General features: G+C 32.6%; 3 protein-coding genes across 9 annotated transcripts; 2 read left to right on the top strand and 1 right to left on the bottom strand.

The window, feature by feature from the left end:
- The first annotated feature begins 95 nt into the window (after positions 1–95).
- Positions 96–1112, top strand: LOC106616527 (coiled-coil domain-containing protein 115). Its single transcript, XM_014233212.3, has 2 exons — positions 96–474; positions 852–1112. The coding sequence occupies exons 1-2, from the start codon at positions 200–202 to the stop codon at positions 1051–1053; spliced, it is 477 nt and encodes a 158-aa protein (XP_014088687.1). The 5' UTR covers positions 96–199; the 3' UTR covers positions 1054–1112.
- On the bottom strand, positions 1055–2301 carry LOC106616526 (oxaloacetate tautomerase FAHD1, mitochondrial). Its single transcript, XM_014233211.3, has 3 exons — positions 1917–2301; positions 1756–1852; positions 1055–1689 (listed from the first exon to the last, which is right to left on the bottom strand). Exons 1-3 carry the CDS (start codon positions 2048–2050, stop codon positions 1198–1200), a joined length of 723 nt encoding a protein of 240 aa, XP_014088686.1. The 5' UTR covers positions 2051–2301; the 3' UTR covers positions 1055–1197.
- Positions 2302–3260: 959 nt separating this feature from the next.
- Positions 3261–12445, top strand: LOC106616564 (dipeptidyl peptidase 9). 7 transcript variants are annotated; one of them, XM_036377300.2, is made up of 11 exons: positions 3261–3454; positions 4085–5716; positions 5788–6007; positions 7719–7995; positions 8078–8357; positions 8908–9070; positions 9150–9455; positions 9509–10078; positions 10136–10358; positions 10415–10607; positions 10690–12445. In XM_036377300.2, the coding sequence occupies exons 2-11, from the start codon at positions 4653–4655 to the stop codon at positions 10889–10891; spliced, it is 3498 nt and encodes a 1165-aa protein (XP_036233193.2). In that variant the 5' UTR covers positions 3261–3454; positions 4085–4652; the 3' UTR covers positions 10892–12445. The 7 variants fall into 7 exon arrangements, with proteins under 7 accessions (XP_036233193.2, XP_014088753.2, XP_036233191.2 ...); XM_014233278.3 differs by having other exon boundaries at positions 3261–3555; positions 4653–5716; XM_036377298.2 differs by having other exon boundaries at positions 3261–3555; positions 4208–5716.
- Positions 12446–13057: the final 612 nt, after the last annotated feature.

Here is a 13057-nt window from a genome sequence, read left to right as displayed (position 1 = left end):
ATTTGTTATCAACACATGGGTTTCAATTAAATAAACAGGTCACAATAGGATGTTCTTTATCGTTAAATGGTGAAAAAATCGATAGCACTTGCAGTCATATGATTTGTTTGATAAATGGGGATATCTACATTAAAAGTTTGATTGCTTAGTTATTCGAATCAACATATTAAATTTGCCTAAATAACTATTTTAATAAAAAATGTCTTCGAAGAAAGAAGAAATTGGAAATTTACTTGATCTGCTTTACTTAGAAATGTTGGATTTAATAGAACAATACACAACGAGCCGAGTGAATATTGAAAGATTAATGAATAGTGGACAGTTGATGTTGGCCAAAACACGGTACCTTCAAGGATCACAAACTATAAGTTCAGCACAAATTCCGACCGAGTATAGCAACACATTCAATGCACTTTGTGTTTTAGAGGAACAAAAGAATGACACAAAAATATCAAGTGTAGAGTACAGTTTAATGTAAGTGCATAATTTCTTCGTTTTTATACCCTGAATAGGGTATATATGTTTGGTACGAAGTTTGTAACATCCCAAAGGAAACGTCGGAGAAACTAGAACAAGTATATATATATAAATGATCAGCATAACGAGCTGGCTTGATTTAGCCATGTTCGTCTGTATGTACGCGAACTATAATCAGTTTTGAGATATCGATCTGAAAATTTTCACATGTCCTTTCCTCCCCAAAAAGCTGCTCATACGTCATATGTAATAGTATATGGCTGCCATACTACTGAGTGATCAAACGCAGTTAACATTTTTTTCTTGCTTTTTATCATTTTTGTAACTCAAAAATAACATTAAATTCAATAATTATATATTTTTTTTACTTACAGGAGACGTAGCGTCGATAAAGCTAAAGGATTCGTTGAACCGATGCATTGGTTCACTTTACTACCACCAAGTAGTTTGCGAACCGCATCTGATCACTTCAAAAATTGTTTAGAATTAGTATTGGAAAGTGCGAGTGTGCAACGAGAACTTCTTGCAGTAATGGAACATATTGATAGACTTAAACAACATTGCAAAATAATATGAATTCTTTTTCTAGTAACAATTTACTTTTAGTAATTTAAATGATCTATCAATCAAACATATGTACATTTGTGTTTTTATATGTGACTACCAGAAATCTTACATATGTATATATATATAAATTTCTTACTAGTGATAACATGATTTCTAAACATCGTCTACAACCTCAAACGCAATCCTCAAGTTATCACCAATACCAGCCTCAATTACGTCACCTGCTTTTACAGGCGATGCACCGTCTGGTGTACCGGTGAGAATAAGATCGTTTGGTTCAAGCGTCATATACTTTGAAGAGTAAGCTATAAGGTCGTCCACTTTAAAAATGAGATCCGCAGTATTGCCTTGTTGACGTAGCTCTTCATTTACTTTTAACCATAGTGAAACTTTATGAGGGTCTTTGATGTCGTTTGCAGATATAAAACCCGAAACAGGAGTTGAAGTGTCAAAACCTTTACCTAAGCTCCATGGATGACCATTTTTTCGTGCTAGTCCCAGATTACATTGCGCAGTCATATCAAGTGCTAGGCAATAGCCACTTATGTAGTTGAAAGCTTCTTCTTTTTTAACATTCTTACATTGCTTTCCAATTATGACTCCTAACTCAACCTCATGCGCGACTTTGGTAAACACTTTGGGAATCTTCAAATAAATATTTTATAATAATTAAATATATTTTGAAATCAATCGAAAATATATCGTACATACAACAATTGGGTTGCCTTCAGTTACGTAGGATGTTGTGGGCTTAAGGAATAAAAGCGGCTCTGTTGGAACTGCTACGTTTCGAGTGCGCACAATATCCCTGAAAAGATATTCAATTAGTACCATGTACATATGTAGTATGAATTTGTATATTTTTCACACACATATAATTAAGTGCTGCACCAAGAATTTTTCTACCTTTCCTAACAAAGTCATTATTCTCAGATGCGATTGAAGATAATGCCATTTTCTGATATGCTACACTCACGTTAACACGAAATGAACTAACTAAATTCATTGTTCAATGATCTAATTAATAAGTGGCAATATGTGTTGCGTCAAGTGAGCAAGGAAATTTATGTTAGGAGCAGCAAGCAGCGTAAACGTTATGAGACAATCCCCTGGAACTATGCGAGAGCAACACTCACTCTTTTGCTTGATAATAATTGTTACTTGTGACCTAAGTTAAGAGTTGAGGAAGGCATACACTGATATTTATAAATAATCATTTATTTTATCTCTTGATAACGATTGGGAGAAGGTGACAGTACTAACAGCTGTTTTCGTTTTTTTGTATTGATAACAAACAGATCTGTTTATGCTAATGCTGCGATTAGTGAACGATGTGCTGCCATTCCGTACTTACCGTTCGTATCAAACGAAATTTTTCAAATGTTATGCCTCCAGTGACAACATATAAATCAGCTGTTCTATTTTGCTACTATTTGTGCATTTTTACCATTGCTCAATTTGTATAGATGGTTTTGCACACATCTAGTTATTCAGTTTTAATTTTTCATAATGTACGTTTCTACGGGAAAAAGGCAATTTTCGTGGATATCCACGTTACGGAGGGTAGAAACTGTGGTGAATTTTCATTTATATTGCGTTTTCATAAGGTAGGTCGTAGCAGCTGACCCGATATACGGTTTTGAGTAGTTGACTAATCGCAGCATTATGATATCTACGTAATAAGGGTTGTTGTTGTAGCGGCAGAATTCTGCCGAGTTGACAGTCCTTGGCCGGAATAAACCCTGGGACAGTGAACGCATTCATTTGCCATGACGTTTACAATAACAAAGTGCAACGTGCTCACTATGACGATCATATGAGAACTGTGCTTAACCTTATAATAAATAAATATAATAAAATTAATAAATAATAGTATTATGGTTATATTTGAGAAAGGATATAAGATATACTAGCTAGCAGAGAAATGAGCGTGTTCCAACGTATCAAAAGTTATCAGACCCTGTTGAAAGCACAGGAACATTGAGAGATTGTCATATCAGGTCTTATAATATTTTTATTATAAAAAAAGACCGCAAAGATAATCCAATAGGCCAATTCTAGTCAACTAGTCTTTATATATTGTGTCGTCAATAGCTTTGCTAGAATAATGTGCTTCAGTTTTATTATTTTATTTCAGATGACGAAATACGTTAATGTGATTTGTTGCAATAAGAAGAAGAAGAATTATTAGTAAAATGTCAATAAAAATTACAGAAATCTGGCAATTGTAGTGAAAAACAACTGGAAGTACGCAATTAATTCATTGTGGATATATTTAGTATTAAAGAAATCGAAAAATTCTAATTTAAAGAGATAGAGGATGGAATATTAGTGAAATATGCTTAAAAGGAACAGAAAAAACTGAATTCCATTTTAAATGCTTACGTCGTTTAGACCTTTCAGCGTTTTGGTTGTTATACATAAGTATTTAAATATGTGTAAATATTTTGGTAATGGAAATATTTGAGGGCATTATCGAGCTGCAGGACCAATGATTGGAGATTTTATGAGGTATGGAAGTTCTTCCATTTTGCTGAAATTGGACAAGTTTTAAAGTTGCAATTTATTTGTTGGGCTCTTGTTGTATTTCTGATTTTTGCTTATTGGAATAATAGAGTGCAACTGTCAGTAGTAAAGAAACTTAACGCCAAAAAACAAGACCAACTGTCAATGTGACAATAAATGAGTGTCTCGACGGACAAAGAGCAGTGGTGAAAATAACAATATAACAACGCATCAGAATGCATAGATCGCATCTCACACAAGAGGTACCGCCGAACTTTATGAAATAAATGACTTGGCAAAGTTTCTTGTATTTGGAGTAGGGCGAGCAACAGTAAAGGCGAAACCAATTTGCCTAGTCATACTCCAATTAGACAAAATAAATATATAGATTTAGCCAGCAATTTTTTCAGATAATGTTTAAATCAAATGTATTTAAAAAATTATAATCAATTACATAAAATTTAAGTTAAGTTAGTCATAGAAAGTGTTTACAGTTTCGTTTCTATTCGTTTTCATGTCTCTTTCTACAATATAGCAAAAGAGAAATCGAGAGGCCTAAATTATGCCTATCTAATAAAAACCTTAAGTGCTCGCAGATCAAGTTAAAATTAACGAGTACACAGTGCTTTAAATTGTTTGTTGTTTCATTTATATACAGCAAATTACACATATTCGAAAGACTGAGAAATGAGAAAGTTAAATCAATTAAAATTAAAATAATTACAATAAACAAAATATAAAGTTTGTAACATTATTACAAAAATGTCAAATAGTTTGTACATATATGTGCGTATGTTTACTGAGTGCTAAAAATGAAAATTGGAACAAAGTGTAAAGAATAGTATAACTTAAGAAATAAACAGATAACTCACATATTTCAAGTTTACCAATAAAACAACACAACTGAGGACCAAAACTAATAATAATAATTTACTTAATAGTGTTTAAAAATACTCAATACTCTCATATTGCCATATAAAATAATATAATCCTACTATTACGAATTGTGCAAATTAATAAAACTTGAAACAAAGAACGTAACACTAATGTTTCTAGACCAATAAATTTGGAGACTTTTTAATAATAATATCATTTAAATTAAGATGGACACATCTTTGACACAACAGCGAAATCGTTTAAAACCAGCTCCTACTACTACGACTACATCCGCAGCCAATGCTACGCCACTGAGTAGTAGCAACAGTGGTGGAACCAGCGCGATTTTAAGCAATCATAACAGTATCAGCAATAATGCCGGAATTGTGAATGCAAATAGAAGTGTTGGGAGTGCTAGTGTTGCAATTATGGCAAGTTCTGGTGCGGTAATACCAATTAATTCATTAACACAGTTATCAACACAATCTTCATCATTGGAACGTATAACCACAACATCATCATTAGCGAATCTATTAGATGGATTTACTTCACGTGTATCGGGCGACCGTACTCAGAATACTGTCAGCACCCCTAGTAGTATTAGTTCTCTGGGTAACACCGCAAATGCCTTCTACTCTTCTTTAGGACTTGCTTTCAACTCCCTGACATCGCCAATTTCTACGGTTGCTGCTGCAGCTCAAGCGACTACCGCTGAAGCTGCAGCTGTTGTTGTAGCTGCTGCTTCAGCGCTTTCAAATCATCTTAGTTCACCAACAAGCGGAACACCTCCTAATATGGAGGGCTTATATGATGACGATGATTGTGAGGATGACGACGAAGATGATGATCGCCATGTACCAGCGCCAACACCTAAAAAGACATGGTCAGAGATTAAAACCATTGTTAATGATATGCGCAAACAGTTAATCAATTTATCCAGCATGATGCCATCTAATATACAGTTCCGTACTTTATCTGACGGTCGGGTGCGATGCTACTTTCTGAGTACGCCACCTAATGCCTGGGAGCCAACATTGCTTTATGCAGACATTAATATGAATGCAGCAGAAGAGACTATTTTGCAAAGTAGTCCACCCTTAACTGATATAAATGATAGTATTGATAGCGTTACAGCGTGTAGTAACATTACGTCGGCTACGGATGGGGGATCAGATGACGTAGCTGATTCCTTTGGAAATGTTGTAACAAGTCGCTTGCCATCACCAACTTCTTCACACGCTTCGTCTCCCATATTGAATTCTTCTTTCCTCAGAAATAGTTCAAACAAAAGGTTTGTCAAAACTTCATTAAGAAATTTTTCTTAATTTCAATGAGAAAATATTTTCAATATATTTATATTAGACTTCAATGGAAGATAGTATTACAACAGCCAATGTCAAGTGTGGCTGCTACGGCTGCTAGCGGAGGAGTTAATCTATGGTCAAGAGAGTTCCAGCTACTGCAAGAACGGAAACGACTCTCAACGTGGGGCATTACTTCTTTTGAATTACACAAACCAAGCGGAAAAATAGTTTTTCCCTGCTTTAGTGATTTGTATCAATGCCTCGATACGGGGTATAATGTAAGTACAAACACCAATTTTGAAATACAGTCTGAAATTGAATGTAAAAACAATAAGTGTAAAATATTTCTGTAATGAAATGTAATTTTTTTGTTTTGTTTCTTGAGTTACATATTTACTTTCTGTGGATAACTTTATTTCCATATATTTAATTGCCGGATAAGTAGAATGCAGCACTTTATTTTAGAATTATTAAGCGGGGAGTAGGTTTGATTCGTGTAAATCAAAGCCTATTTTTATGATTTTTTTTTCATTTTTTGTGTACACTTTGAAAAAAAAACTCGACTTCGGTCGGTCAGTTAATTTATTGTTGCAAAATAAAATATATTAACAAATTTGAATAAATCTCCAGCGTTACCTCGTGAATTATATATAGAAATAGTGTTAAAAATTTCAAAATGATCGGTGCAGTAGTTTTGAAGTTATGAGGGGCAGGGACTTTTAAAACGTGAATTGTGGGGAAAACGCTTTAAAGTTTTGAAATCTGATGTTAAACGTTCGAAAGACAGGTATAAAAATACTTATACGGCGGGTTTAATTTTTTTCTAATTTATTGAGCTTAATGAATCAATCATACATATATGAGTTATAATCTGTCACAGTTTGTTTATAATTGATCAAAACAAAACTTCTTTGCTTCTGGCATTAAAGATTAAAAAAGTGAAATCATGATACATTCAGATTGTTGTTCTTGTTCTTATGATTCTAATCGTTCAATGTGCCTTTTTGATTTATAGACTAACAAGTAGCTGTAAACATTAGTTGTCAGTTAATTTAAATCTTAAAAAATTATGATTATGATTTGATTACTTTTTTCAATTCGGATATGTCAGGTTATTAATATTTACATTTAATTGTTATTTTTTATTTAATGACTTATTTGCGGATAACTTTGATTTCAATTTGAATCAATGCTTTCAATTTAAATGACTAAAATTGTTGCGATTAATCTGTATATTATAATAATTTACTATTCAAATGAGTAAAAATAATAATGGTGAAGATAATAGTTACTTCTATGTTTTTACTCTATTCAAAAGACAAATGTATGTAAAAATTATGCTTTATTTTTACCATGGTTCTAAGAATGAATGGGTAAAGAAAGTTGTTTATATTTTTCGATTTGCAATGTAAATTGAATTATTTCCATTACCGAATTTTTATTTGGACTACACTGCTTCATAATGCAAACTGTTTTAATTTTTAATTTGTAATAATTATGTATGTTGGGGTCAATTAAAATTAGCACATTATCTTAATTTAATTGCTATAGGTCAATGGCCTTTAGCTGGTTGTGATAAGACAACGAATATTTGTCGTTCTACTTGTGGCGTAATTTCTATGGAAGCGTCTTAACGTAAACAACTATCTCCCCAATTGTTCTTGCTTTCTGTAACACATAAGGACCTTGCATGATCATAACCACAGATTAGTGTTCACCTAAATTTAAGCTAAGTTTAAGTTAACAAGCAAAATTGGCGCTATTTTTTTTTTCTAATTTGTTGGAAAGTGTATGTCGCATATAAAAATTCGGGTATGAAAGCCAAAAATAAATTTAACTTATGTTTTATAATTTCTGACTATAAAAGTAAAGTTAATATATACATGGTTTAGAATGAGAATGATAATTAGAATAATTCTATTAAATGGATTTCTATATTTCTTTTTATTACTATATGTACAAGTATATATATATTTTTTTTTTTTGCAGACCAGCCCGCTTTTCCCTACTCAATTACGAACATGTCCCCAGTGGGCAGCGTTAGATCCACAAATCTGCCCACAAAATTCTGATTTAATAGCATACATTAGTGGTAGCGACATATGGGTGACACATACTGTTAGTGGACATGAAGAGCGTTTGACATTCGTGCACGATGGTCGTCGTTCTATTGCCGATGATCCCCTTAGCGCTGGTGTGCCATCATATATAATGCTTGAGGAGTTTAGCCGCTTCCAGGGTTATTGGTGGCAACCACACTCGAATGGTAAAGCAATCAAATAATAAAAAAAACGCATGTTTTTCTACAGATGCCTTATATGTTTGTATAAACACATCTTATTTTTAAGATGGTGTTTATCGCATTGTTTACGAGGAAGTGGATGAATCGGACGTTTGCTTGTATACATTTCCATCATCTCAAGCAACGCCTGGGGAAATAGAAGAATATCGTTTTCCGCGTGCTGGCACAGCCAATGCAAAATCCAAATTAAAAGTAGTGCAATTCGTTCTCAATGAGTCGCTGCAAATTAGTGACGTTTGTATAAAGGATTTACCGTATTCACTCTCCTTGGTGTTTCCTTGGCTGGAATATATAGTGCGCATTGGGTGGACGCCCGATTCAAATTAGTGAGTATCATTTTATTTGTTGCACAATATGCTTAATCAGGGTTGCGAATTTTTCACTACAAAAGTTTTAAAATAATAAATAGATTTTAAATTTTTAGTTCTAAATTTCGGATCAATTCGGCATTTGAAATCAAAAATCAAAAATTAAGAATTTGTAGTTAAAAAAAAAAATTAAAAAAATCAATGAATTCAATTATTTTTAAGGCATTTTTTGCAACCCTATGTTTTGTAAAATTTGAGCCGAGCATTAGGAAATAACTTTTGTAAGCCTACTTTTTAAGTTGCGAAATGTGCTTTGACTCTTCGAACAACGAGGCTAAAAACACAAATTTAACGATTTTGTTTTATCTTTCAATTTTAACACCATTACAGTTATGTCCGATTATCATATCATGAATATACTGATTTCTTATTCCGATTGACTTGAAAGTAGTTCTTTTGGTTATATAACAATATATATTAATGAAACTAAATGAGTACAGATCTATAGACAATGTTAAAATAACGAATATTAATTTTATTTTGGTATAATAAAATCTTGTCTTTATAGCGTTTGGATGCAGGGCTTGAACCGTAAACAACAACGTTTAGATTTGGTACTTATACCGTTGGATAATTTCTGCGAAACGTACACCAGCACGGCGTCGTCGCCCTCAGGTTCAGTAGACCACAGCTGGAAGAGTCCATATTGTAGAGCTGTGTCACCTCTACAGGTATTATCCTTATTATACCATATAATAATCCGTATATTACTTTGGTAAACCGAAATGATCGATTACATATTCGTTATAGGTTATTTACTCTCAGACATCAGATACGTGGGTCAATGTGCACGATTTGCTTTATTTTCTGGAAATAACCGATACAACGGTGACATTTTTGTGGGCCTCTGAGGAGACTGGTTTTAGACATTTGTATCTGGTCACATCTAGTCTAAATACAGGCTCACTGAATGGTTATAAAGACGTGCATAGCAATACGAACAATTTTGAAATGAATAGTCGAACAAATTCAACGTCTTCTACAACATCAGCCAACATGGATATTCATACGGATTTCATCGATAGTGTGACGTTGCATCCCAGAATTATAAATAAAGTAATAATAGTAGTTTATTTAATGAGAGAAATGTTGACATATTATATTTTTAGGTAGCACTTACCTCCGGCGAATGGGAGGTTTTGCATCGAAATATTTGGGTGAACAAAGCGCAACAGTTAGTATATTTCATTGGATTACGTGATACGCCACTGGAAAAACATTTGTATGTGGTGAGTTTGCAACGTCCAGAACACATACGTTTGCTAACTGAACCAGGCTATTCATATCAAGTGGAATTTGATGAGGTAATAATAATATTCATTATACAAGATAATTTGGCTGGCATTGCTATTATTGGTACTTTACAGTCATGTCAATTGATGTTGCAAGTCTATTGCAACATACAGCGGTTGCCTTCCTGCAAAGTAATGCGTGTCACACAAACATGCCAAAATGGTGGTGTTAATGGCATACAATTATCACTGATGGGCTATCTTCATGAGGGTGGCAAACCTGAACCACAATACTGCCCGCAAATGTTCCGCCCTCAATTACCGTCGGGTGAAATTGTGTATGCAATGGTATTTAAACCACATAATTTTCATTTGGGCATTAAATATCCAACAGTGCTCAATGTGTATGGCGGTCCTGAGGTGCAAACTGTCAATAATACATTCAAAGTTGGTACATAAAATTCTAGTATTGGTTATTTTAATGAGTCATATTCGCGATTTTAGGGTAAACATCAGTTGCGCATGCATATGTTGGCGGCGCAAGGATATTGTGTTATTTGCATCGATTCGCGTGGATCACGACATCGTGGACTTAAATTTGAAACACACATACGTTGTCGCATGGGCCAAGTGGAGCTGAATGATCAAGTTGCTGCATTACGAATATTGGCAGATCAGTTAGGCTATATTGATATGAATCGTGTAGCTATACACGGCTGGTCCTATGGTGCGTAATAAATATAATAAAACGTTGTCATTTTAAATATTCTATAAATTGTATAGGTGGTTATCTCAGTTTAATGGGTCTAGTGCAGTATCCAGATGTCTTCAAGGTTGCAATTGCTGGAGCGCCAGTTACAAATTGGGAATATTATGACACGGGCTATACGGAGCGCTATATGGATTTGCCGCAGAATAATAAGCGCGGCTATTCAGGGGGCTCTGTGCTTAATTACGTAGACGCTTTCCCTGAAGAGTAAGTTCAAATTAATGAAAACCAAAATTATTGTTGAAAATATAATTAATATAATTGTACACATATAACTTCCATTGTTCAGAGAAAATCGTCTTTTACTCATACACGGCCTCATCGATGAGAATGTTCACTTCTATCATACCTCACAGCTCATATCAGCCTTGAATCGAGCAAACAAACCATACGATCTACACATATTCCCTGAAGAGAGACACTCGTTGCGCAATTTGGAATCCAATAAAAATTATGAGACGAAACTATTGGCATTCCTGCAAAACTTATGAAATTGCCAACATCATGCCTCCTAGCAATTAGCTATGCATATAATAATAACGACAACGATGACGATGACGATAGCAATGCTACTTATAATTATGTGTTGCAAGAGTTGTCATTGGCTTGTAGGGATAATCTCATCGAAAAAACGATGCCACATCCACAAACACCAAGTGGATAGTAAATGACATCGCTCAAAAAGCAATATCAGATGATTTGCAGAAAATATTAGTAATGCATGTGTGTTGCCGTTCTCATGTTTCGGGAATCGTTAAGCGCATGTAGTGTATTTTATTTCAATTGACCTCTAGCAAACTATTTAGTTTTTAAATTTTATTATTACTAACTCTTAACATTAAATAATTTGATTTGTAAAGCCAGAAATTAATAGTAGCTTCTACAACATTAGCGACACTAAATTGAAGCAACAAAAATATTATTGTTTGGCATTTCGAGAAGCGTGCAAAGTGAAAGTCATGGACGCAGAAATAAATATTAGTAGTAATGAAATTAGTGAACAATATTTATATACTTAAGCTAAATTATAAAAGGGCAAATATTAGCGTTTACTTAAACTAATTGTAGTCAACTGCAATAATTTGAATAATCGTATCACAATAAAAAAAGAGTGATGTAAAAATTAATAGAACCTATGGCTGCCAATACAAAGTGCTGCGAACTATAGATTTGTAAACTTTCCATATACTTTCAAATGTCTCATACGTGCTCAAACCACGTTGTACATAAGTTGGTCAAATATAATAATAATAATAGTTATAATTTTTTTTTCTGGTTTACGTAAAGCATAAAGTCATCTATTGCTAATATTTATTGCTTATATATTGTGTATTAATATTTATTTATGTGATTTTATGTGTTTCAGCAGAACGGGTACAACCTATAAAAAATTCTTGTAATTCTAATGCACCTAGATCTACTGAAACGCATTCAATTGCATTAAAATAAATTCGAAATTTCGAAATTAGGCGTTACGCCTTAAACTGAGTAACTTATAGCAGTATATACCGTTTTGTACCGTTACATGTAAGATTAATAAGGTCTAAACAGTTCATTTTATGCTCATAAATAAGAATAAGTAAAAAGCAATTTCAAAAACTGTGCTGAAAAACTGCATTGAGGTGATTTAATTGATGCTAATTTCCAACGCAAAGCTTGTCTGTTTATAGCCCAAAATGATTAATGTTAAAGCCCTAATCGTGTCGTTGTCCTCAATATTTAAATGTAATGTATGTAAATATAAAACGTTGCAATATTAAATATAAATTAAATATCAATTTACTTTACTAATTCATAAAATCATTATTAATTATGTTCACTGTTATATTTACGAAATTTTTGAAATTAGTCGCTAGTTTATAATAAAACGCAAAATAATGTATTTATTAGAAGAGACGAAACGTTGAATATTTTAATTGAACAAAAAAATAATAATAAAGAAGTATATATATAAAATTTCGTGATTATTATAACAAATGTATTGCTTCTTATGCATAAAAATAAACTTATACAAAGGCTATTTCGTGCATTAAATGCCTAAAGTAGCTGAAAAGTCTATCTTCATTTAAGGTATTCGCATAGCTACTTAATCTTTATCAACTTGTAATTGCTGATTTTTGTAGGTGGATAAATAATTACTCAATAATTTAACAAATTTTCAGAATAGTTTCAGTTTTGCTTCGGTGTTGGAAAAGTTAGTGTGTTTAAGGATTATAAAGAAATTTCATTCTTGTGTAAATTAAATCAAGCCTATTCAATATAATTATTTTAGATTTCAATCAGGTTTGTAAATAATGCATTAAAAATAATTGAATTAAAATTTGAATAAACTTTTTTTATTTTGTAATCCCGACAATCTTAATTAAAAACATGGTTTTTGAATTTTTTAACCCAAATACCGGTTAAAAAAAATATATATAGTACAATAACAGGATTTAAATAAAAATTGTATCTTCAAATTAAAAATAAATTTTTAATCACAAATACCGAATTAAAAATACCGTTTACGTACTTCGTGTTCTAACATTTCGGTTATCTTTTAAAAAGGTAAGCTTATTTTGCATAAAATATCAGTATTAATTCTTTTTGCCTTATTTATGTTTAATTGGAATTAATTATAGTGTTTCAGTTAGAAATATGTCAATCTCTCTTTTTTT

This window comes from Bactrocera oleae, chromosome 2 (genome assembly GCF_042242935.1).
Source record: "Bactrocera oleae isolate idBacOlea1 chromosome 2, idBacOlea1, whole genome shotgun sequence".
NCBI classification, from domain to species: Eukaryota; Metazoa; Arthropoda; class Insecta; order Diptera; family Tephritidae; genus Bactrocera; species Bactrocera oleae.
This window is presented reverse-complemented; position numbering and strand designations above follow the sequence as displayed.